The following is a 27303-nucleotide window of genomic DNA, read 5'->3' as shown; positions in this document are numbered from 1 at the left end:
ACGCACAACCTCTCCGGCTCACATCCCGGCCACGCCCCCCTCCAGTTTTTTTTTTTTTAAAATAAAAAACTGCATTCATCTTGCCAACAATTTTGACCAAATTTCCTGTGCCTTTGTAGCTGACACATCCCAAAAACATCAGCGATCCACCTCCATGTAATATCTTTCTTCTGGCGACTCAACCATGCAGCCAATCTTTCTTCAAGTGCCTCCTTATTGTGCATCTTGAAATAGCCACACCACATGTTTTCAGAGAGTACTGTATTTCACCTGAAGTTATTTGTGGGTTTTTTCTTGCATTCCGAACAATTTTCCTGGCAGTTGTGGCTGAAATTTTAGTTGGTCTACCTGACCGTGGTTTAGTTTCAACAGAACCCCTCATTTTACACTTCTTGATTTAGAGTTTGAACACTGCTGATTGGCATTCTCAATTCCCTGGAAATCTTTTTATATCCCTTTCCTGTTTTATACAGTTCAACTACCTTTTCCCACAGATCCTTTGACAATTATTTTTGCTTTCCTCATGACTCCGAATCCAGAAACGTCAGTGCGGCTCTGGATGAAAGATGAAAGGGTCAGTCAGGAGTCCAGAAACTCATTGCCCTTTTATACATACACACACTAATTACAAGCAAACGGATCGCAGGTGAAGTTCATTACCTTTAATAGCTATTCAACCCCCTTTGTGTCAACTTGTGTGAATATTATCAGGCCAAAATCACCAGGATCAGGGTCATTTGGGTAGTTTGTTGTGATTATGACTTAAAAAGAGTAAACCTTTAGCAAACCTCTAATGTTGTTCATATTCTCTGAAAATTGGCTAAGAAATCATAAATTCTGCCAGGGTATGTAAACTTATGAGCTTCTGCATCAGTTTAGGTCAATATGTATTCTGCTACACATTTTTTGGTTAAAAAAAATCCCAATAAGCGTATATTGATTGGTTTGCACAAAAGTTATACCATCTACAAACTATGGGATAGATTTAGAGACTTTTATTTTTTTTTTTAATATTTTTTACTAGTAATGGCGGTAATCAGCAATTTTTAGCAGGGCTGCGACATTGCAACGGACAAATCTGACACTAAATTACACATTTTGGGGACCAGTGACACCAATGCAGTGCTAAAAACATGCACTGTCACTGTATAAATGACACTGGCAGAGAAGGGGTTAACATTAGGGGTAATTAAAGGATTAAATGTGTTCCCCATGAGTTATTTTTAACTGGGGGGCGGATGTGCTTTGACTAAAGGAAAACAGATCTGTGTTTCTGCTTAGCGGAAACACAAGATGTCAGTTTTCCTCTCTGGCAGTACAGCAGTCTGCCTTGTTTACATAGGCGAACTGCAGTTCTGTCTCTCCTGTGAATGATCGCGGGTGGTGGTGTCCAATCACAGCGGGAGCGCGGCTCCGGTAGCGCATGCGCCCCCAAGCCGAACACAGGGATCATGTACAGCCTAAGGGCTGTCCTTCCCCAGTATGTTTGTGGGGCAGTCCTTAACCACTTGAGGACCGCCGTATTGCCATTGTACGTCAGCACAATGGCACAGGCAGGCATAATCACGTACATCTACGTGATTGCCTTCCAGCGGGTGGGGGGTCCCATCGGACCCCCTCCCGCTGGTTACGGCGGTCCGATTCGGTCCAGGAGCGCTCCGTGATGAGGGGATGGCCGTTCGTTTTCGGCCACCCCCTCTGGATCGCTCCTGGCCAATGAGAAGCTTCCTCCCCTGTGTATTGTTTACACAGGAAGGAGGAAGTGATGTCATTCTCCTCGGGGCGGTCTTTTTGACCGGACTACGAGGAGAAGAGTAAAAGTAAGTCTGCACGAACACTACACTGACATGTAGGTACACACAGGCACACAAACCCCCCCCGATCCCCCCCCCCGATCGCCCCCCGATCCCCTCCCCCCCCAGTCACAGTGTCACTGATTGCATTGATCATTTCTTTACTGATCAATGCATTCAGTGTCAGTTGTGACAGTAAAAACTGTCAGGACAGTTAGTGTTAGGTCCAGGGTAGCCCCCTATCACCCCCCAATAAAGATTTAACCCCCTGATTGCCCCTAGAGTTAACCCTTTCACCCCCTTTTGCCAGTGTCACTAAGCGATCATTTTTCTGATCGCTGCATGTGTCGCTAGTGTCGCTAGGTAGCTAGTTATTTTTTTAGGTTCACCGCCAGGTTTTTATATCGCTAGGTACCCCGATATACTACCCAATAATGTTTTTAACCCCCTGATTGCCGCTAGTTAACCCTTTCACCCCCTTTTGCCAGTGTCACTAAGCGATCGTTTTTCTGATCGCTGCATTAGTGTCGCTACAGTCGCTAGGTAGCTAGTTATTTTTTTAGGTTCACCGCCAGGTTTTTATAGCGCTAGGTACCCCGATATACTACCCAATAATGTTTTTAACCCCCTGATTGCCGCTAGTTAACCCTTTCACCCCCTTTTGCCAGTGTCACTAAGCGATCATTTTTCTGATCGCTGCATGTGTCGCTAGGTAGCTAGTTATTTTTTTAGGTTCACCGCCAGGTTTTTATATCGCTAGGTACCCCGATATACTACCCAATAATGTTTTTAACCCCCTGATTGCCGCTAGTTAACCCTTTCACCCCCTTTTGCCAGTGTCACTAAGCGATCGTTTTTCTGATCGCTGCATTAGTGTCGCTACAGTCGCTAGGTAGCTAGTTATTTTTTTAGGTTCACCGCCAGGTTTTTATAGCGCTAGGTACCCCGATATACTACCCAATAATGGTTTTAACCCCCTGATTTCCGCTAGTTAACCCTTTCACCCCCTTTTGCCAGTGTCACTAAGCGATAATTTTTCTGAACGCTGCATCAGTGTCGCTAGTGTCGCTAGGTAGCTAGTTAACTAGGCTCCCAAAAAGTCCCCCACATGTGGTATCCCCGTACTCGGGAGAAGCAGCAGAATTTATTTTGGGGTGTAATTTGACTTCTGCCCATAGCATGTGTGAGCAATATATCATTTAGTGACAACTTTGTGCAAAAAAAAAAAAGTTTGTAATATTCCCGCAACTTTTGGCAAAATATAAAATATTCCATGGACTCAACATGCCTCTCAGTAAATAGCTTGGGGTGTCTACTTTCCAAAATGGGGTCATTTGGGGGGGTTTTGTGCTATTTTGGCATTTTATGGCCTTCGAAACTGTGATAGGTAGTGAGGAGTTAAATCAAAAATTTGCACCCTTAGAAATCCTGAAGGTGGTGATTGGTTTTCGGGGTGCCGTGTGCGACTAGACTCCCAAAAAGTCCCACACATGTGGTATCCCCGTACTCGGGAGAAGCAGCAGAATGTATTTTGGGGTGTCATTTCACATATAACCATGGCATGTGTGAGCAATATATCATTTAGTGACAACTTTTTGTAAAAAAAATTTTTTTTTTTTTTTTTTGTCATTATTCAATCCCTTAGGACAAAAAAAATAAATATTCAATGGGCTCAACATACCCATCAGCAATTTCCTTGGGGTGTCTACTTTCCAAAATGGGGTCATTTGGGGGGGATTTGTACTGCCCTGCCATTTTAGCACCTCAAGAAATGAGATCGGCAGTCATAAATTAAAAGCTGTGTAAATTCCAGAAAATGTACTCTAGTTTGTAGACGCTATAACTTTTGCGCAAACCAAAAAATATACGCTTATTGACATTTTTTTTACTAAAGACATGTGGCTGAATAAATTTTGCCCTCAATGTATGACTAAAATTTAGTTTATTCGATTTTTCTTATAACAAAAAGAAGAAAATATCTTTTTTTTTCAAAATTTTCGCTCTTTTTCCATTTATATTGCAAAAAAAAAAATCGCAGAGGCAATCAAATACCATCAAAAGAAAGCTCTATTTGTGGGAAGAAAAGGACGCAAATTTCGTTTGGGTGCAATATTGCATGACCGCGCAATTACCAGTTAAAGCAGCGCAGTGCGAAATTGCAAAAAGACCTCTGGTCCTTAAGGTGTTTATTGGTCCGGAGCTGAAGTGGTTAAGCGGTTGAAAAAAAAAAGACTGAGAATTGAGCTATCGGATTGCTGATTGCTTGCTTCTTAGTCTTCAGTGAGCAGATGGGCGGTGACTGTCAGTGCTCACTGAAGCCCTGGGCTGTGTAGGAGTCGGGAGCAGTTGGCTCAGGCTCTCAGGAGCATGCCAGGCTGGGCCAGCTACTGGTCAGCTTCTGGGTGGATCCTGACCATATGGTTGGGATATTTCCAGAGCCTGCACTGGCTTTAGCCTGCTGTCAGCTGAAGACAGGTCAGAACAAACTGCACTCCTGTGATCCATAAGGGTTTTGGACCCTACTTCTCCTTTAGCCCTCGTTCACCCTGAACACGGCTTTGAAATCATATGAGTTCATCTGAACTTGCACTGTTTTGGATCAGAACCAAGGTCTGGTATTTTTATATCTGCCCGATCAAATTATTGAATATAAAGCATGCATGCTTGTGAAGTAATCACCCTGACACCGTTTGTCCAGTGTGAAAATTGCTTTCTGATCTTTATTTCCCCTTTTGCTTGCCGTTTATATAATACCGGCTGGTCATGAAAAAAACAAGCAAGGCATGATGTATGCAAAACATATTATTGCGACGTATTACTGTAACAAATGTAGGTTTATATGCTTTTAGCTGATTTATCAAGTTTAGTAATCATAGCTATATTGGATATTTTGGCAACTTCTTCCTCTTTCTTCGAGACGTTGGATGTTGTCATGTCTGTCTTGTGTGCATTTCTCGGAAAAAAGTGGCAGTGTCTTTTTATAATTCTTTGCGGTTCGGCTTCAAGATGGGGGGGGGGGGGGGGGGGAGGGGGAGGGAAGAGCTAATAGTTATCTGAAGTAAAGTTAAGGTTTAGCAAGCTTATGTTGTGATATTGCATATTGAAATGGGCATTTTAGCATTCTACCTAATACCTTATATGACGATTTAACCACTTAACGACCAGCGCACGCCGATGTACGTCCTATTTTTGAAGAGGGATATCTCGGTAACGGCAGCAGCTGCTGCCACAACCGAGATATCCATCTCTTCAGGCGCCGGTCGTCTGCACGATAGCAGTGGTCTTCGCGGCGGGTTCGCCGCGAGATCACCATTGGCGGCGGGAGAGGTGCCACCCCCCCACGCCTTCCCGCCGCTTACCGGAGCCGTCGTAGCGGCGGAGGCAATCGGGTCCTTTTCCTAGCTGGGTATAGAGACGAGTGAGGCTAAGATGGCCCCCACTCGTCTCTATACCAAAGGAGGGCGTATACCCTTAAAGGTATATTTTCTTTTTTATGTAATTTTTTCAAATGACCTTTTTTTTTTTTTGCATTTAAGTCCAAATATGAGATCTGAGAACTTTTTGACCCCAGATCTCATATTTAAGAGGACTTGTCATGCTTTTTTCTATTACAAGGGATGTTTATATTCCTTGTAATAGGAATAAAAGTGATCCATAAATTTTTTTTTTTTTTTTTTAAAGTGTAAAAATAAAATCAAGTAAAATAAATAAGACATATTTTTTTAAACCCCCCCCCCCCCCCCCCCCCCCCCCGTCCCGACGAGCTCGCGCACAGAAGCGAATGCATACGTGAGTAGCTCCCGCATATGAAAACGGCGGGAAAACCACAAATGTGAGATATTGCCGCGATCGGTAGTGTGAGAGCAATAATTCTAGCCCTAGACCTCCTCGTTAACGCAAAACATGCAACCTGTAGAATTTTTTAAATGTCGCTTATGGAGATTTTTGAGGGTAAAAGTTTGACGCCATTCCACGAGCGGGTGCAGTTTTGAAGCATGACATGTTGGGTATCAATTTACTCAGCGTAACATTATCTTTCACAATATAAAAAAAATTGGGCTAATTTTACTGTTGTCTTATTTTTTTATTCAAAAAAGTGAATTTTTTCCAAAAAAAAGTGTGCTTGTAAGACCGCTGCGCAAATACGGTGTGAAAAAAGGTATTGCAATGACCGCCATTTTATTCTGTAGGGTGTTAGAACCCCCAAACATGTAAACACCGAGTCTGAAAAAGAGGCCTGGTCCTTTAAGTGGTTAATGTGATGCCTTAGTCACATCCATTACAGCACCATTTCAAAGCCGCATTTCAGTCTGACTTCGGGTAGGACTTGAAAGATATTTGTGTGGGTTCATGCACAGATGTCTATTGAAATTGCCCTCGAAATTGCCAAAAGTAGTGCAGGAATTACTTTTGGAAATCGGTGCGGCGCCGCCGCAAAGTCGGCGTCACACCGACTGCGGCGCTTCTATTGCTGGCAATAGGCTCTGATTTGACATGCGATTTGACCTGTCCCCAATTTGAAGGGGGCTTAAGTGACTTTTGAAGAAGGGGCAGAATTGGTCAGCTGGTTTTAGCACAGTTAGAAGACCTAGGAGTTTATGGCATGGGAAGTGTGCATTTGTTAGGGTGTGGGTTGCCATAGACAATTGATTTGTAGAAAGGCACTTTATCTACAATGTGACATGTGGTATACATTGATGGAGGCAATGCATTGACTAACAGATGCCAAAGCCTTTTCCATTTGGAATTTACAATGTTTGCTATAGCTGTTATATTAATGTGACCGGGGTAGAAGTCTTCTCTGGCCTGCAACCTTTGGCACCAGGTATGGATTTTTTCCCTGAGTGTCGTGTAAGACTTGCATAAAGCAGGCCATTGACAGCATGGCTTTGAGCAATTCAGACCTTTACTGCCCTTTACTAACTTTTCATTACTGAAGTTCCACTAGTTACTGAATGTTCCATGCGTGTGGCTATTGTCTGAATCATCGAAATTCTTATGTTCTGTGCTGGTCATGTGTCTAATGCCCTGGTGTTGGTCATATGGTCTCCTCTGAATGACTGGCATGGATTGGCTGTGCACTTCAGCAAAGATTCTACAACCAGTACCTCTGCGTAAGTCAGGTGACTGGCAACAGTGATTGAAAATAATTTTCAGGATGGCAGAAGAAAGGATTTTCCTATCTGTATTAGAATTTTGTTTGTGAGAATAATTTGTGTAATACAACCAAGGCAAGATAGCGTTTAAAAGCTTCTGTTTAAGTATGAAAAATTATATATTAAAATAAAGGTTGCGTGAAAATATTAAATCAAACCTATTAAAACAAATACATTTTATATTTTTTTGTTTTGCTTTCAGCTATACTTTTTCAATATTTTTATAGAAGTTTTTCCAATTTAAAGAATATATTGCCGCACGCCGGGGGGGGGGGGAGGGGGGGAAAAAAAGATGAAGGAAAAGGACGAAGGGAAAAAGACTCCACACTCTGGTCTACGTCAACCAGGAGGAAATCTAGATAGCGACAGTCTGGGTATCATTAGTCAAATATCCGATCCATGGACCCCATACCTTTTTTTTCAAACATCTTCAATTTATTCTGCGAGATTGCTGTCAACTGTTCATTTAACATTAGCCAGGAAAGTTTCTTTGAGTTGGTCAAATTGTATAGCCGCAGACCTCCAGTTTCTTGCTATTGTAATTTTAGCAGAGACGATTATAAACTATAAATGTCAGGAGACGTCTCTGAATTTTAGAGGCCTCCTCAACCCAGTAACCCATGTTTTGGGGACTTGGCAAGGTTAATTTGAGTGAGAAAAAAAAAAATTGTAAACTCTGATCCAGTCCGCTGTACCTTGGGGCATTGCCACCAAATGTGGTAGGCCGTCCCTTCCTGTCCACAGCCCCAAAAACACTTAGAAGAAGCCCCTGGGACAAAAGTGGACAACCAAATTCCACCTCAGTAATACCTTATAATTTGCTTCTACAATAGAAGTGTTGATGAGTGACCTTTAAGCTGCTATTGCTATCGAGTGCCATTCTTCAATTTCCAGGGTTTCCTGGATATCCTGTTCCCATCTAACCATATAGCTTAATTTTACTAAGGTATAAGTATATATTTCAGATATATGACCTTGGATTCTATCATATCGATGATACCTATATTCCATGGGTGACATAGTCGCAAGATCACATTTGCGTGATAAAGTATGTAGGTACTGATATATTTGAGTATACCTAAAACATTCAGAGCCTGGCATTTGGTGTTTTTCCATTAGCGATTGTTTGGATAGCATTCCTTTGTGATTACAATGATCCACAATCCGCATGAAACCCTTATTGGACCACTTTATTTAAAAGCAAGGGGAGTGAGGCCCAGGGTGAAGTCCTTATTTCGTCAGACGGGAGCTAGTGAGCTGTGGGGCAAAAGTTATTAGACTTGGACAGTCTATCCCAAATGCTTAATGACAAAGAGAGGAAAGGGCATAGAATTGGAGGCGAACCACATAACGTAGGAAATAAGATTAACTTGGCAGGAATAGGATTCTACCAGCATCCACAATTGTGCATCAGATCAGATCTAACAAGTTCCACTAGTATAGTCCGGAAAAAATATAAAATTCTCTGAAGAATTTTTTACCGATTTGTAGTGTGCCGAACCACAATAGAGGCTGAAGTTGCCATCTAGCCAAGTCTGCTGTTAAACAAATGGAAATGGGGATAGAGGGGCACCCTGAGTCCCTCTGTGGATAGCGATGGGATCGTGTAGAATACCCCTTAAGCATTGAGGACGCAGTGGGAGTGTCATATAATACTTGGGGAGGAGATACAATTTTTTGACCGAAACCGCATGAGAACATGAAAAATAGTGCCACGACAGGGAATCAAACACTTTATGGATATCAGATTGAAGGGCTGACATTTATTTATATAATTCTTCTGGTCTGCTTGATTTTCCTGATGATTGGGGACAAATCCTGCCTCGTCTAGGTGAATATATTGTGAAAGAAAGCAATTTAATCTAAGGGCTAGCCCCTTTTTGTTTTAAAATTCACGTTTATCAAGGAAATTGGACAATAGTTAGAAAAATCCCCATGATCTTTTGCATTCATCTATACTTCAAAGGGTAACTCCACTTTCATGGGGAAAAAAATGGCAAAATAATATATACACACACAATTGTGACACAAGGCGCATTGTAATGGAATGTTGTTAAAAATAAAATTTTTATTTTTTAAAAAAATTTTTTTTCCAATCTACAGCCACTGTAATTTTCTATAATATGGCTACCTGGAGGTGTTCTGTACATCTTAGGATCATCTCCTGAGGGCAGGGAGAAATGGCAGCTATGATGAACTGTCCTTTCCATGCACAAAAAAATAAAGTCATGTTTATGCTGTTTATTAGCCTATAGATATTTATTCCTTAAGGTCAGTTCAGAGGTACAGTAATAAGTAAGTTCATAAACATTTGCTTCGGGACGCGAACTCTGCTTCGGTTCACGAACACGAGCCACGCCCATTTAGCCTGCTCTGACATGTGGTTGCAACTTCCTGTAGGTGAATCGTGGTCACAGAGAGAGAGTACTGTGAGTGTACTGTAAAGTCACTTAGAGTATTTTGAAGCTTTTTGGTGTACGCTTTAGCACATACCGTGCACATCCCTGTGCACACTTCCTTTATGGCTACTAAAAAATGAAGTGCAAGCATGGTTGTAGAAGAAAGTACGGCGCAGTAATGAAGGTGACAAGAATATGAAGAGCGGAAATGCAGGTGACAAGAATGTGCCGAGCAAGCATGGTGGTAAAGTGCAGAGCTGTAATAAAGGTGACAGGAATGGACAGAGCAGGAATTCTAAGAATAAGGTTGAAGAAAATAACCATTGAGCTGAAGAAGGAAATGATAGAAAAGCATGACCGTGGTATTTGTGTGACTGCTCTTGGCTCGGAGTACAAGATGGCGAAGTTGACAATCTCAGCTATTTTAAAGAACAAAGCTGCCGTCAAAGGAGCTGATGTGGCAAAAGGAGTAACGATGTTAACCAAGCAGAGGACACAAGTGCTGAAAGAGGTGGAAAAACTTTTGTTAGTGTGGTTGAATGAGAAACAGATTTCCTATGTAGTCCCAATGCCCTGATAACACTGGCGTTTATACCAAAATATATCTCCTCCAAGACCTATAGTCAGGTTCTGTACATCCCAAAAATTCTCAGTTACCTGTCCGGAGCTGACCGTCTGATACATGTTCAGAAAGCATATCGGATTGGGACTGGCAGTCTTGATCTGGATCTGAAACGCATAAATGTATTTGCTAACCCTTTGATCATTTTCTTTTTAATTCCTTCCATGGCTTGCAGAATAATACATCTGGATTGTTCCATTAATAAACTCTCATGGCAGCCCTGAGGCTGGGGTTATGTGACCATGTCTTTACCATAGAAGCAAAAAAAAAACCAAAAAACCATAAGTGTCTTCTGTCTTTTGTAGCATGTTGTGTTTTTTTTTTTTTTCTAATGGATTTTTTTTAAAGTAGCACAAGAAACTTGTCATGACTGAGATGTGTTTGATTAAAATGATGGTTGCATGGACCCGTACGACTTCTGAAGTATTAGGGCCTATGAAGTGAGTTTAAGATTTCGGTCTCTGGATTCTCATGGCAATACCACACCGTATGTTACAAGGACCCATGGCATGTCTAGAGGCACCAGGCAGCAGCCTTTTGTTTTATGTGGAATTGAGATCTTAGAAGTATTCTTTTTCTATTTTCTTGCAGGTCATTAAACAATCCAAGCGTTTGGATGAGGTCTTGTCAAGGATGGACTCTGAGCAGGCAGCCCAACACAACCATGCCATCAGGAAATGGAAAGCCAAGCATCCTTCACCATATCAGAGGCTGGGCGCTTTCTTGTTGTACTCCCAGAAGAAGATGGCTGCTGCCAGGGCCATGTGTGAGGCTGATCAGTATGAGAATGGTAGGGAGTTGGCTGCCAAGCAGGTGAGACTTGTGGGCTTTTGGCCCTTGTTACCCACTTCACCCACTGGCCAATTCTGACGTTCCTGTCCTACATGTAAAAATCAGCATTTTTTTCAAACCCCATTTTTTGGAGGATACAGTTTAACCACTTCAGCCCCGGAAGATTTAACTGCTCAATGACCAGGCCATTTTTTGCGATCTGGAACTGCGTCGCTTTAACTGACAATTGCTCAATTGGTTTGCGCATAAGTTATAGTGTCTACTAAATAGGGGATATATTTATGGCATTTTTATTATTATTTTTCACTAGTAATGGCGACGATGACCAGTTATGCTGATAGCAGTACATATGGAACAATTCCATCAATTCCTCTGTGAAGTATTCATACATTATATTGTCAAAAGTATTGGGGCGCCTGTACTTTAATGGCATCCCAGTCTTAGTCTGTAGGGTTCAATATTGAGTTGGCCCACCTTTTCCAGCTATAACAGCTTCAACTCTCCTGGGAAGGCTGTCCACACGATTTAGTAGTGTGTCTATGAGAATGTTTGACCATTCTTCCAGAAGCATGTTTGTGAGGTCAGGCACTGATGTTGGACGAGAAGGCATGGCTTGCAGTCTCCACTCTTAATTCGTTCCAAAGGTGTTTTGATCGGGTTGAGGTCAGGTCTCTATGCAGACCAGTCATGTTCTTGCACCCCAAACTCACTCATCCGTGTCTTTATGGACCTTGCTTTGTGCACTGGTGCGCAGTCCTGTTGGAACAGGAAGGGGTCACCCCCAAACTTCCCACAAAGTTGGGAGCATGAAATTGTCCAAAATGTCTGCGTATGCTGACATCTTAAGAGTTCCCTTCAGTGTAGCTAAGGGGCCGAGCCCAACCCCTGAACAACAACCCAACACCATAACCCCCCCTCCACCAAATGATTTGGACCAGTGCACAAAGCAAGGTCCATAAAGACATGAATGAGCAAGTTTGGGGTGGAGGAACTTGACTGGCCTGACCTCAAACTGATAGAACATTTTTGGGATGAATTACAGCAGAGACTTCGAGCCAGTCCTCCTCGTCCAACATCGGTGCTTGACCTTACAAATGTGCTTCTGGAAGAATGGTCAAACATTCCCATAGACACACTCCTAAACCTTGTGGACAGTCTTGTCAGAAGAGTTGAAGCTGTTATAGCAGTAAAGGGTGGGCCAACTCAATATCGAACCCTACAGACTAAGACTGGGATGCCATTAACCAGTTCCTGACCGACGCACGCCGATGTACGTTGGCAGAATGGCACGGGCAGGCATATTAGCTTACAGGTACGTCCATTTCTATATGCCGCCCTGCCATCACGTGTGCGCCACCGGTGGCAAGCTCGCGTGCCGGTCGGGACCCCCATGAGTCCGTTCGCGGGTCCCGCGGACTCGATCGCCGCGGGGATACCCGCGATTGTCTCACGGGGAGGCTGAACAGGGAGATGCCATTGTAAACAGCATCTCCCCATTCTGCCTAGCAAGAAGTGACTCTGATCTCAACTCCATGTGATTGGAGCAGAGATCAGTGTTCACTAACACAAAGCCCAGCCCCCCACAGTTAGTAACACGCCCCTAGGAACACTTAACCCTTACACTGCCACCCCCTGGTTAACCCCTTCACTGCCAGTGTAATTTACACAGGAATCAGTGCGTTTGTATATCACTGATTGCTGTATAAATGACTGGTCCCAAAAATGTCTGATGCGTCCGCCATAATGTCGCAGTCACAAAAAAATCGCTGATCGCCGCCATTACTAGTAAAAAAAAAATAATAATAAAAATGCCATAAAACTATCCCCTATTTTGTAAACGCTATAAATTTTGCGCAAACCAATCAATTTTTTATTTTTTACCAAAAATATGTAGAATACGTATTGGCCTAAACTGAAGAAAAAAATTTTTTTTTTTTGGGGGGGGGATATTTATTATAACAAAAAGTTAAAAAAAATGCGTGTTTTTCAAAATTGTCGCTCTATTTTTGTTTATAGCGCAAAAAATAAAAACCGCAGGGGTGATCAAATACCACCAAAAGAAAGCTCTATTTGTGGGGAAAAAAGGACGTCCATTTTGTTTGGGAGCCACGTCGTGCGACCGCGCAATTGTCAGTTAAAGCGACGCAGTGCCGAATTGCAAAAAGTGGTCTGGTCTTAAAGTGGTTAAAGGCAGGTGTCCCAATACTTTTGAAAATATAGTGTATGAATACTGCACAGAGGAATTGATGGAATTCTTCCATATGTACTGCTATCAGCATAACTGGTCATCTTACAAGTTTCATATTTAAAATGAGACACAATTGTGGGCCATGACAGGTCTATACTATGCATACGATTCCATTGTTAGCTGTATGCTGATATTTTAATCCATGTTATTAAAAGCTTTATTTTAAGATGCCCTTATTTTTCCAGCTGATGGAGACTTGGTACTCCTTGGATAAAAAGTCTCAGAACAAATACATGAAGCGAGCGGCCCATCTGCCTGACCCTTGCTTTTCAGTCTTTCAGCCAGATTTGTATTTTGGATCTGTATCTGAATCGTTTCAAGAGAAGGTGGATCAGTACAGCCACCAAGTCACCACGGAGGAAAGAAATGCTTACTACAAGTCCAATATTGCAGCTGATCGGTATGTAGTTGTTTTTGTTATGGTGTAAACTCATTCTAGGATGTTGAGATGCACATTTATCAACGCAGGGCCCTCTGATTCCTACTGTATTAAAGTGTATTGTATTTGTACTGTCTATCCTCAAGTTGTAAAATGCTGCGTAAACTATCGGTGCTATATAAATCCTGTATATCAATAATAATAATAATGATGATGATGTAACTGGGGGCTTTCCTTTTATTACTAGGCTGATATAACAGTTGGTCTGTCTAATGTATATTATCTAGTCACTCCAGCTCCTAGGAATGTTTGCGAAACTTGTTGAGCTCAACCCACATCTGCTAATAAATTCAGAATTTAGAGATTATTTGTGTAATCAGTGACATTGTGCAGTATTTTATCGGCCTCTTATGATATAGAAATAATTCTTAAGGCTTTGTAATAAAAATGCGATTTTATAGTTATTAACCACTTGCTTACTGGGCACTTAAACCCCCCTCCTGCCCAGACCAATTTTCAGCTTTCAGCGCTGATGCACTTTGAATGGCGTGGCCATACAACACTGTACCCAGGGGGCGGGTGGGCACTGATAAGCTAGCCGTGATCGGGACTAATGTCCCGATCACGGCCACCGGTGATCGGCTTTTTTTTTTTCTCCTCGCGCGGTCAGCGTGAGGAGGAAAAATAGCCGATTACCGGCTCTGTTGTGTCACATGATCAGCTGTCATTGGCTGACAGCTGATCACGTGGTAAGGGGTCAGAATCGACCCCTTGCTCCGATCCGTGATCAGGCGAGTCTCATAGTCTCGCTGATCACAGCGCGCCGCGCAGGCCGCTCGTGCACAGGACGACGTCAATAGACGTAGTCCCGGAAAAGCAGGTCCGCATTGTAGCCGTCATTCGGCTATAGCGCGGATCTCTAGTGGTTAATCATGTATGCCTAAAGTCCCATTATCTTAATTGTTTTTTGTTCTAACGTGCCATACAGGGATGTTTGCACTTTCAAGAAGGATTCGTACCCCACACTATGTATGCTTAATCCTTGTTTTGCAATAGAACAAGATGTGTTGAGGCTCAAGCCATAGATTGAGCGATTTTCTTTCCTGCCACCACTCGACTTTCAGTAACGCTAACTGAAATTGTGTTCTCTCCCTTCCTCTCTGAGATTCAAACCATCTCTGGCCGGCTTAAGGTAGTTTCTTCTTTCACCTCATTCAAGAGATTGCTCTTCCATCACTGTTCACCAAAAGAGGATTCCCCTCCAATTTCCTAATGTGATTTTTTTTTCGTCCCTAATGGACCCCTGAAGGTTACCCTGGCTTCTATTTCCACCATCTCTGTGTCTTAGGCAGACCATCATCCTGTGGTCTCAATGATTGTTGGTTCCACATTTTCTTGTCAAGGTGCACTCTACTACATCTGTGAGCGTTTCTTTGGGCTTCTAGACATCAAGCAACTGTTTACCAGATTTAAAAGGCTTTCACCTGGTCTTTTGTTTGCATTTTCGCTAAGTTCTACTAGGTAGATGTTTTTTCGGCCACCTCTGATTCCAGCTTCAGGCGAAATGTCTTTCAGGTGATTCTTTGAGTTGCAGCCAGTCCCCAGTTTTTTTCTTCTTGGAACTGTTTGTGACTGTGTTGGCCACCCCTCATTGGAACTTTTTTACATCCCAAAAGTTGCACTTCCTTTGTCCCTCCATGTATAAGAAAGAATATAGGATGTTTATGCTCCCCACAAAATAATTTTCTTCCATTAAGGGAAGCAGGTCCCACCCTCTGTTTTTGATCATGCTCTTGGTATTGCTATACCACAAAACGTAGGTGTGCTGGTAGTAGGAGGGTAGTTATTGGGGCTGTCCTACAGTGGTGTTTTTTTTATTTTTATCTTCTAATAAACCCATTTATCATGTCTAATTTTCATTCAATGGCCATTTGTGGTACACCTCATTTAAAGTCTCAGGGCAAAGGTCTGTCTTTGTATGTATGGTTATTAGGGATGGAGGTGCACCACTGTTGACACCAGACTATTTTTCTTAAAAAAAAAATTAAAATAAAATTCCTATGTCGTATCATCCTGTAAGAAGCGGTATGACTTGAAAGCTAAAGACTTCTCTATCCCATCAATGGAATGCTAGAAAGTGATTTTATGGTGATGACAAAAATCCTAATTTTTGTGCCTGCAGATTGAGGACGTTGCTGCAGCTGAAGTGGCAGAGAGCGCTGTGTGATCCCGGGGAGGCCGTGGGGCTTCTGGCAGCTCAGAGTATCGGGGAGCCATCTACGCAAATGACACTGAACACTTTTCACTTTGCTGGCAGAGGAGAAATGAATGTCACGTTGGGTATTCCCAGGTGAGTGATGTAGTGAAAGCCTCTATTCATCATCTTTATTGTAATTTCCACACATACTGCCATAATTCACTTTCCTGATGCTGCTTTACACAGTGGCTTCAGATTATATAGGAGAGCAAAACTGATGTCCATGCTCTATTTATACTCTGCTTGGCTGTTTTTTTGCTATGGCTTGCTTTTTACAGCTCAGTCATAAAATGTGAGGCAGGCTGTGACTCTTGGCGTTACTATGTGATTGGAGTAGAGGTTGTTATCTTACTTTGAGGCTGCATGCACACTGGGCTTAAAAAAAACCTCTGTTCTCTTAGGCTTAATATACACGGGACGTTTTTACAACCTCTCCTGAACGATTTAACTTGACAGATAAAAACCCATGTTTAAAACGTCAGTTTTGCCACGTTTAAATGCCGCTTTTGTTTGGAAGCATTTGAAAAAAATGTTTTTATTTATTTTTTCAAAATGGCCAAAAATGAAAAAAAACCCTGTAAATGAGACGCGTCTAAACGCCGGTACTGCGTTTAGCGTCTGAAACGTTGGAAACTTCAACGTCTGAACAAATTTTTTTTGCCTTCAAAGAAAAGCCTCTAAACACAACTGCTGAAAAATGACATTAAACGAACCTGTGTACATGTACACATAAGATAACATTGGTTGAGTTCAGGAGCAGCTGAAAAAAGCAGCCAACTGCCTCTGAGCGTCCGTTTACCAGCCGCAGTGTACATGAGGCCTAACGAGTAAAAAACGCTCATATAGAGCATTTTTTGTACAAGTTTAGAAGAGTTTTATGTTTTTTCTGCCAGTAAGCTCCAATCAGAAACTCGAACCAGAAGGTTTTTGTTTTATTTATTTATTTATTTATTTTATCCTGCCTCTAAACGTTGAGCTCAAAATATGCCTCTAAATGTTCTAATGTGCATAGACACATAGGATAACACTGAGCTGCTTCTACAGGCAGAACACAAAAGTTTTTTTTTTTTTTTGTTTAATATGTGTTTATTGAAAAGAAAAAAGAGAAGACATGACAAAGAAATACGAACAATGAGCTTGGCACACATATTGTATAACGTAAAAAGACACCTGAGTTATAAAAAGTATAGGGCAGGGCTATTGACATGTGACATTACAACGCCAGCAACCTAACATTAAGCGTCTCTATATGTCCATTTCAACCACGCTAATGATAAGAGTTAATCCCCAACCACAGCTTGTATATGAAAATGCAATAACTAGGAACAGCTGGTGCGCCAATCCACTTGCGGTAAACCCAATCATTGAAAAAGGAGAAAACAAAAAAATATAGGTAAAAGAAAGTGAAAGAGGAGGAGAAGGAAAGAGATAGAGGAAAGAAGGAAGGAAAGAGAGAAAGAAAAAGAAAACTGCCTCGGTCGTATCTCTGTCATCAAAATAGAACACATAAAATATAGCATATATAGTATGTAAAAGCGCCAATATTCAACTAGTTTGTGCCATAATCTCTGCGTATGCAGCTGTATACTTAAAGGCTACCCAGCAGGACCAAATCCGTTTCCCCACATCAGACTTATTCCGGAGAGAGTAAGTAAGATCTTCCAGATGGTAAGTGCGATCAACTTCCGTAAACCATTGCCGTAAGGAAGGTACCGAACGCTGCTTCCACCAACGTGGTATAAGCGCCTTTGCAGCATTGAGCAAATGAGGGGTCACAGACTTTGTATAAGATCCTGCTGGGGAGTCCGTACAGTGAAACAGTATAACCCATGGATCGTTCGGTATCGCGTAACCCAAAATATTTTCCAACCAGTGTAGGACAGTTGCCCAGTAGGGCCTAATAAGGGGGCAAAACCACCAGATATGTGCATGTGAGGCAGATTCACCACATCCCCTCCAGCATAGAGGAGAGATATGCGAAAAGAGTTTATTTAGGACAACAGGGGTATAATGCCACCTCGACAACAGTTTATAGTTCACTTCTGCTGATTTGGAAGCCGAAGAGGATATATGGCCATGGATAATATAGTAGATTTCTGTACGTCCGTAATCTTATTTTGCAAATCCTTTTCCCAATTGGACAAAAAGGTGGGATAACCCTTAATCAACAGGTGTTGTAGAGTGTGATAGAAATAGGACAAAGGTCTCTCCACTGGTTGGGCTTCCAAAAAGGCCGTTTCAATCGGATTTAAATCTGCTAAGGAGCGAAGTGGTTTTGGGAGAGTGCGTACAAAGTCCGCCAATTGACGATAAGTCCAGTGATCCATGGGTGTGGCCTGAGAAGTGGGCATTATGCGGGAGAATGGGAGAATGCCATCTTGATTAGCTACGTGATGTAACAACGGTCTAGTGCCCAGGTTCCAAGCGTAAATTCTAGGATCAATGTTCCCCGGGGGGAAGTAGTTATGTCCGGTCAAAGGCATAATAGGAGAATGGTGTAACCATTTGTGATGTTTGCAAATCGAGTCCCATACTTGTAGAGTGGAAAAGGTGAGGGGAGAGGTAGTGGGTGCAAGCGAACGATATTTGCGAGGGATCCAAATTTGGGTATATAAATCCGAACCACTAAGTGCCCTGTCGATAGCAACCCACAGCTTTGAGCGTTGGTGGTATTTCCAGTCAGATATCCTGCTGAGAGCTGCAGCCCAAAAATAAAGTCTAATGTTCGGTAAAGCCAAACCCCCCATCCGTTTAGGTCTGTACAAAAGGGATCGGGACAATCTCGGACGCCTTCTGTTCCACAAGTATTTGCCTATCAAAGAGTCCAAGAGCATAAAAAAACTCGGCGGCACACCCACCGGAATCATCTGGATCAGGAACAATACCCTGGGTAGAACATTCATCTTAATCACGCTAATCTTCCCTAACCAGGAATGAGCAATTTGGGACCAACGTTGAAAATCCATTCTAATAGAATTAAGCAGGGGAATATAATTCGCGTTGAAAAGGGCCTGGGGCTTTGAAGTGAGATAGATGCCTAAATATTTCATTTTGTGTTTTTGCCAAGTAAACGGGAATGAGGTCTTGAGGAGATGAACAGTTTCCGCCGGGACCGAGATATTCAAAATTTCAGATTTGGACATGTTAATTTTAAAATTAGAAATGAGACCGAATTGTGAAAAGACAGACAACAAGTTGGGGAGAGAGATCATGGGCTGTTGTATGTAGAACAGAATATCATCGGCATACGCCGCATATTTATGTTCCCGATCACCGACCGTGATCCCATGGATGTTTGGGTTACTTCTAATTGTAGAGAGGAAGGGTTCTAAGGACAAAGCAAAAAGGATCGGGGAAAGGGGGCAGCCTTGACGTGTGCCATTATAGAGTGTAAAAGGGTCACTTAGGGTGCCGTTGATACGAATTTGGGCCGTAGGGGAATGGTATAGTGCTGTAATGTGAGCTAGTAAATTTTGACCGAGGCCTAAGTAAGATAGAGTAGCCAGTAGGTACTCCCAATCCACCCTGTCAAACGCTTTTTCTGCGTCCGTAGAAAGTAACAGGGTGGACTGGGAGGACCCCCGTACAAAAGACATCAGGGAAAGGGTGCGAAGGGCATTGTCCCGTGCCTCCCTACCCAGAATGAACCCAGTCTGATCGCTAGAAACCCAACTCGGAAGGAGAGGGAGTAACCTGTTTGCGATAACTTTAGCGTAGAGTTTTGCGTCCAAATTCAGGAGAGATATGGGGCGATAACTCCCGCAAAGACTGGGGTCCTTCCCTGGCTTGGGAAGCACCGAGATGTGTGCATGCAGAGTTTCCGGGCGAAAAACCCCACCCCCCGAGATCGTGTTAGCATAGGAAGCCAGGCGCGGCAGCAAGACCCCCGCAAAGGTCTTGTAGTATAAGGCCGTAAAGCCGTCAGGTCCAGGGGCCTTGCCGCTCGCCATAGCCCTCAACGCCACGGTGAACTCTTGGGTAGAAATCTCCCCCTCCAATGTAGCTTCCGGGTCCAATTTGGGCAAGTTGGCCTGCTGTAAATAATCTCGGATCAGATTTCTCTTGGTTTCCGAGTCCGACACAGCTGGAGGGACGTGGTATAAGCTTTGATAAAAAGTATGGAACTCCTTAGCTATACTTGTGGTCTCATGCGTAAGGGAATCGGAAGGCGTCTTGATTTTTTCAATAAAAGTCCTAGTCTTTGCCTGATGGAGGGACCGAGCAAGTAGCCTCCCCGGTTTGTTACCCCATTCATGGAATCTTTGGGACACCCTACGGGCCTCTCTCTTCCATTGCTCCTGAAATAAGGTTTTTAACTCCTCCCTTTTCACCATCAGGGTATGGAACGTTGCTTGGGCGAGGCTAGCTTTGTGTTGCGACTCAAGGACAGCGATCTCGGACAATAGTTTAGTTTGTAACCGGGTGGCCTCTTTTTTCCTTCTGGACCCCAACTCCATGAGCTTACCCCTTATGTGAGCCTTATGGGCTTCCCATAGTACGCCAGGGGAAATGTCTGGGAGGTCATTGTCGTTGAAATATTGAGTGAGTTCCTCCCGCATGAGAGAAATATCTGCCTCCTCACTAATAAGATTCTCATTCAGTTTCCAGTTTTGATTTACGGGGCATAGACGCTAAATTGAGGGTGATTAAAATGGGGGAGTGATCTGAGATGGGTGAGGACGCTATACTTGATTTAGACAAGAGGGAGAGATGGTGGTGGTCGAGGAAAAAGAAATCAATCCTGGAATAAGATTTATGAACACTTGAAAAAAAGGAGTAGTCCCTATCCCGCGGGTGCATCGTCCATACATCTATCAACTGGGCGTCACCCAAGCGCCTACGTATGAACGCAAGACGCTTATGGGGAACCGAAGATTTCCCCAAGGAGGTATCGAATGCGGGTTCCAAAGAGATATTAAAATCCCCAGCTAGGACCACGCATCCGCGGGCAAAGTCCCTCAACTTCCTCAATGTGGTTGCAATAAAGTTAGCCTGGTCTCGGTTAGGTGCATAAAGGGTCGCCAGCGTGCACTGCATCCCACCCAAACTACCCTTGAGGAACGGAAAACGGCCGAGAGGATCACTTTGCATTTCCACCAAATTAAAAGGGGTGCCTCTGCGGAACCCAATGGCCACACCCTTTGCCTTATGCACATCAGACATGCTGTAATACCAGGTTGGGTATTGTGGGGAGAACAACTTCACCGAAGTAGTGTGGGTGAGGTGGGTCTCCTGCAGAAAGACAATGTCCCCCCGCAGGCGACCCAACTCCCGATATAAGTTATGGCGCTTACCAGGGGCGTGAAGGCCCCTAACATTAAATTATATCAATTCAACCGTGGCCATGGGATTCCATCAGAGCACATTACCTAACAAATAATACGAAGAGATACGACCTGAGGCAGGAAGATAGAAGGGCAGGGAAGGAAGAGAAAGAGGATAAGAAAGAAAAGGCAGAGACAAAGCTTAAGAGTAAAGTAAAGCAAACAGGGCATCACAAGTAAATCTTGTGATACAGAAGGCAAAGCCTTATCTGAACCAAGGGCAGCATGTACATGCAGCCGCCCATGGTGCAGAACAGGGGCAGTCGAACGTGACCCCACCCCCAGGCTCCCCGCCAAAGAGACGGTGGGAGTCCGGGAGCCGAGACCCGTCCGACGCCCCCCATCGGGGTGGCATGAGGGGTTGGTCTGCAGCAACCCGCAACCGTCTAGGACCGAGAACGCAGGCCGCGGCCCGACCCCTCTTACCAAATAGACATTAGCATTAGTGTAAAAACGAAAAAACAACACAAAAAGCATGAAAGCCGTCTAGAAAAATAAAAAACGAAGAACGACACATATCCCGCAATTATAATAAAAGGGGGAACCAAGTTGTGTAAGTCAGAAACCCACACGATCACCGTTCGCCTATCTCCACAGCAGTTCCAATCGTAAGTAACCAGAGGATCAGGTTCCCCACTCCCGTCACCCCATGGGTGTCCATAATATTGTGGGTGAAAACATCACAACAGAAAAACATAAAAAAAAACTGCAGGGAAAAAAAAAAAAAAAAAAAAAAAAGAGTATGAAAACAACGACTTGTTCTTGCAAGACCCAGAACGACAGGTTAACAGAACATGAGAACCAGCTTAGCGGTGCCATCAGAAGTAACGACTACGAATGGCCTTCAGAGGAGTTGAAGCAGGGGGCACGTTGCTTGCGGGACACCTTCTGCCAGGGCTCTTCGGACGAAGGCTCTAGGGGTGGGATGCCTTCCTGCCAACCAGGTAGCTCCGGCGGGGAGATGTTGAGATCTGAACAAAATTTCTCCAGCTCTTCCGGGAATCGCAGGACCGCCGTCTTCCCATTCCTTTGTGCGATCAATGCGGCGGGGAATCCCCACCGATAGGAAATGGCGGCCGCACGCAGTTGTTCGGTCAAGGGCCGCAGCGCCCTACGACGCTCCAGAGTCTCCCTGGCTAGGTCGGGAAAGAAGGAAAGCGATGCCCCATCAAAGTCCAAGACTGGAATCGCCTTAAGTTTTTTCATGATTCGGTCTTTTTCCTCAAAATAGTGAACTCTGCAGATCACATCCCGCGGAGTGTCCATTGCGGAGCTGCGCGGGCGAAGTGCCCTGTGGACTCGGTCTATTTTTAGGGGGTGATCCGCTGCGTTTCCCAAGAGGCCATTAAAGATGCCTCTCACCGTCGGGAGTAGATCCTCATCACCGGTTGCCTCTGGAAGCCCTCGGATTCGGATATTATTCCGGCGGTTATGATTTTCCTGATCCTCGATCTTGTAGAGGGCGGATCGGTGTGCAATGGCAAGCGAGCGGGTTGTTGTTTGCAAGGACCTAATGGCGGCCGCGTGTCTATCCAGCCTTAGTTCAGACTCCTCCACTCGGTCTAAAACCTGCGCTAGGTCCTACCGGACCGCGGACACTTCCCGCTTGATAGATTTCTCGAGTCCCAGAAGAATCTAGGCCAGCTCCGATTTAGTGGGGAGCCCACTCACCAATGCCGCCACCTCCGAATGACGAGATCCACTCTCTTCTCCATCAGAGCCCGCCGACGAGGGCGGTGATTGCGTTCTTCGTTCAGGCCTGAGGCGGGGGGCGGTGCCCACCATCCCGCTCGAGAGCAGCGGTGAGTGGCCCAGGCCATCCGCATCTCCCACCTCGTCTGGCTCCGCCAGAAAGCATTTAATCGAGCCTTCGGGAGCCCCTTTCTTCAGCAGAGATTTGCCGGTTCTCCTTCCCATCGCTCCCGGTCATGTAGCGTCGTTCATGCGGGTGAAAAGTGCGAATTAAACGGGGTCAGGGCCGGAGCTCAAGAACAGTGCGTCCTCACTGCTGTACGTCAAAACCACGCCCCCCCCCACAAAAGTTTTTTAAGCCAGTGTGAATGGAGCCTAAAAGGTTATAGGATTGGGCTCACCTTCTGGCTCCATTGGAACTAGCTCTCCCTCCTTTACAGCCGCCCTTATCTACTGCTGCTGGCGTGACCTTAAAGCTATCGCACACCTTATAATCTGACAATAAAATCTCCTTTCTACCAACAACTGAGGTTCAAGGGCCTGCCCATTTGAAAAGTTTGAGGGTCCTCATATTACTTAGTTTCGTAAATCAAAAGTAAAGTGTTCCAAGATTGTACAGTCTGCTCCATGTGCTTCAATCACAAACCACGCACACACATATGGCTTTAGAAGATTCACGGTTTATTAGGATGGTTATGACGGCAACAGACAAAAAGGGTATGATATCGTGTGTGTGTGTGTGTGTGTGTGTGTGTGTGTGTGTGTGTGTGTGTGTGTGTGTGTGTGTATATATATATATATATATATATAGAACTTTATTAGCACAAGTTCAAGACTTCTGCAGAAGGCAACGGGAGGAAGATGTGGACCAGGTTGGTGGTGAGCAGTGGGAAGCCTACCTAGCGTCCGTCCCTCTTCTGTCTGTATCGGGATCTCAAAAGCTATCACTAGTTTTTCTTTTGCATCGTGTCTACAGGACACCTGAAAAACTTTAAAAATGGGGCACACCTCTGTCCTAAGTGCAATGCTGAAGGGGCAATCTAATACATCTGAAGATGTCTAAAACTGTTTAGATACTGTCGTCACTATTTCCTCAGTATTTGCCACCTCTATATGGTATGACTCAATGGTCTGTCTCCTGGGTGCCCTAGATGAGGAGTTGTATTTACCTCCTATCTAAACCGTTTTATGTCCCCCTTTATGTTGCTCGTAAGCAGATTGCCCGGTTGGGGCTTTCCCCACACTCCACCACTCTGTAGTGGATTACCCAGGTTAACTCTATGAGCATACAAAAAAAACGTACTTATCAGCATCAAAATGCCCCTAAAAAACGTACAAAAATTTGGCAACCGTGGCTAGACACTCTGCGCTTGGCACACTTCCAGCTAATTAAGGATAAGCTTTTACAGATCCAATTGAGCTTTCATAGTCAATTAATGGTAGGAACCGCCTATGGGTCTGTAACCGACACTTATTTGTGTTTATTGTTAGTTTGAACAACTACCTTATGCAACTGCTATGCTTAAAGCGAACCTCCACCCAAAAGGGGAAGCCACGTTTTGGCACTTTTTTTCAGGGAGCGGGAACCTGTTTTTGACAGGTATCCGTTTCCACTTTTGGGTCAAAAACGCCGCACTGCGATATACAACATTTCTGGCTCCTCCTCCTTCCCCCGGTGCCTTATGGGGCACACAGAGGTCCCAGAAAATGGCAGGACAAATCAGAAAGCGCCGCTTGCACATGTGCAGTAAGCTCCTGCACCCAAAACGGATTGATGAATCCACTAGGGGTGCCAACATTTGTGGGATCCCTGGACAGGTAAGTGGTCTTATATTAAAAGCCAGCATTGATCCCCACTCATTTTATTAAAGTAAAATCGATTCATGAATTTTGAATGAAACACATATCTATAGTGCTTACTTATCTCTCTCCAAAGCCCTGTGTCCTGTGTCTTTCTGCTGCTCTATTCTTCTGTTATATGACAAGTTCTCCGACAACCAGGGTAAAACCATAAATAAAACCTGTGTCGGGGTGGGTGCTATAAATAGATTAGCAGAGAGCTGATTTGTTCTCAGCACAGCTTCCTTCCTCTACCTATTTGGAGGAGGGGTTGGTGTGCCTTTCCTCCAATCAGCTGTCGCACTGTGTGTGCCTAGACTTCGCTCTGTGCTGAACAGGAAGAAAAAATTCTAACAGGATGTGCACTTTCTAAAGAACATAGCAAGCTGAAGACAGCAGATATACATGTAAAACTTATGCAGGAGGATTTGTTTCATCTCTGTGTATCTGAGGCTGTTCACTTCATTGGGTATATGGTATATTAACATGTTAACGTTATAAAGAAGAGATTTAGTAGCTAATAGGCAGTGCTCTGACACTGTAGAAATTGCAATGGGAAAAGGTGGGGGTTGTACATAACTGACCGTTTCAAGCCCTGCGCTGATTATTTGAAGTGACCCTAATATTTTTTTTACAGGCTTAGAGAAATTCTGTTAATTGCCAGCTCGAATATTAAAACTCCTATGATGCGAGTTCCTGTCCTAACCACCAAGAGAGCCTTAAAGAGGGTGCAGGCCCTGAAGAAAAGGCTTACTCGAGTGTGTCTCGCAGAGGTAAGTAAACCGATTTAAATGTTATTTAGCGAGACCTTTTGCATATCATCCCTGTGCTGCCTTATTAAATAAACCTGTTCTAAAAAGAAAATATGAATAGATTTTGGTTAGTTGTATCTAAAATATAAGCTTTTTTTATTTGGTTAGAGTAGGGGAATGTTAGAATGCCTTTTTGTTGATGTGTTTGTCCCCTCTATGTAGTTCACCACTCCCTAAAGTGTGTTAGCCATACTCTATCCAAAACTGGAAAACATTGGCTTGGATATACAGTACTTCAGCTTTTTATTTTGTGTGAAATTTGTTTTGTAATGACGGGGACCTCCATGGCAAAAGTTATCGCTACTTTTTCTTTTGCATCATGTCTACAGGACACCTGAAAAACCTAAAAAAAATGGGGCACACCTCTGTCCTAAGTGCAATGCTGAAGAGGCAATCTAATACATCTGAAGATGTCCAAAACTGTTTAGATACTATCGTCACTTTTTCTTCAGTATTTGCCACCTCCTATATGGTATGACTCAATGGTCTGTCTCCTGGGTGCCCTAGATGAGGAGTTGTATTCACCTCCTATCTAAACTGTTTTATGTCCCCCTTTATGTTGCTTGTAAGCAGATTGCTTTCATAATGAATTAAGTGTAGGAACCGCCTATGGGTCTGTGACCGACACTTAATTGTGGTGTTTATTGTTAGATTGAACAACTACCTTATGTAGTAAAGCCACTGGTGTGATGGTAACCTGGAAGGTTATTATCGGGGGGGATTCCAAATGGACTGATCAACGAACGGAGGCTAGTAATTTAGAAAGGATGAGATGAGAGTGGGTTTACATCCACTTTAAGGAGGTGGAGATCTTCCTGAACAACTTGGGGGGGAAAGGGGGGTGCGGTTGGGCAGGGGTGGTTAAAACATGTCTTAACTATGGGGTTTTACCACCCCCCCGAACTGCAAGTGTAAATGAACCCTTACTGTTCTGAGCCCCTTATCAGGCTGCTTTCACACTGATGTGCTGCGGTTTACCTGCACCGTGCATCTGTGACTTTCCTGGGTTAGCTGCACTTTGCCATAGACTTCTATTATATCCTGCAGGTGTGGTTCACTTTCTGAGAGCACACCAAAAATGTCCTGCATTCAGAAAGTGCACCAAACCTTACCACAACAGCGGCGGAGGTGATCGGGTCCTTTCTCCTCTGTGACATGGAGACGAGTGAGGGGAAGATGGCACCCACCCGTCTCCATACCATTGCAGGGTGGAAGCGACGTCAAAACTTCATTTCCGCCTATAGCTCTTAAAGGACCTTTTTTTATTTATTTATTTATTTTTTACAATGACAACATTTTATTTTCCCTAATCGTCTTTCAGGACAGCCACTATGAGAGATAGACTCCTCCTCTTCCTCTGGAAACACTGCGCCAGCCCATAAATTCTTACTTCCCCTGCCGGACCTCAGTTATTAGTGTTTCCTCCGGCGGGGAGACACTGTGCAAGGAACCAGGCCGATCAGCTGGGGAGGCTGTGGCCGTTTTTTCGTTAAAAGAACCCGGTTGAAAGAAGCAGGGGCTTCGTTTGGAGAAAGCTGGGTTCAAACCGTTCGAAACCAACGTCCGCGTGTCGGACGGGTCGAACGGTTTACTTACCTCACCAGGTACTGCCACCCCTTCCGAGTCGAGCGCGGCTTCAGGTCGTGGGGGACTCCTATCGCGTCTACAGGGACGCAGCTGGCAAGCCGTTCGGAAGATTTCCCTGTACATGGGTACAGTCCGCCCCTTTTTTTCTCTGAACCGAGCGGGCCGAACGACGGGCGACGTCGTATCCAGCGGAAACGAAGGCTTGACCTCGAAATACGATCGACTTCCGGTTCCGGGTCGTGGAGCTGATAGGAGGTCCGGGCACAAGCTGGAGATGGGTTCAGAACGTGCACAGGCAACGTGGAACTCTGTAGTAAGCAGCCACCTGCAGTCATGTCGGAAGCTGAGGCTCAAACGACAGACTCTATCTCCAGCATTCCTAAGGTAAGAGCGCCCTGGGGAG

At 44.1% G+C, this 27303-nt stretch overlaps 1 protein-coding gene across 1 annotated transcript in view; it reads left to right on the top strand.

The window, feature by feature from the left end:
- POLR1A (RNA polymerase I subunit A) overlaps positions 1-27303 on the top strand; it is a 183606-nt gene that overhangs the window by 86332 nt on the left and 69971 nt on the right. Inside the window, exons 23-26 of the mRNA XM_077477963.1 lie at positions 10562-10783; positions 13196-13410; positions 15572-15739; positions 25139-25274. Coding sequence (XP_077334089.1) covers positions 10562-10783; positions 13196-13410; positions 15572-15739; positions 25139-25274 — 741 coding nt within the window. The remainder of the gene's footprint in view (positions 1-10561; positions 10784-13195; positions 13411-15571; positions 15740-25138; positions 25275-27303) is intronic.

Source organism: Lithobates pipiens, unplaced genomic scaffold (assembly GCF_037356315.1).
Source record: "Lithobates pipiens isolate NorthernLeopardFrog02 unplaced genomic scaffold, aLitPip1_a1.2 Scaffold_13, whole genome shotgun sequence".
Classification (NCBI taxonomy): Eukaryota; Metazoa; Chordata; class Amphibia; order Anura; family Ranidae; genus Lithobates; species Lithobates pipiens.
Note: the sequence above shows the minus strand (reverse complement) of the source record. Positions and strands in the feature narration are given on the sequence as shown.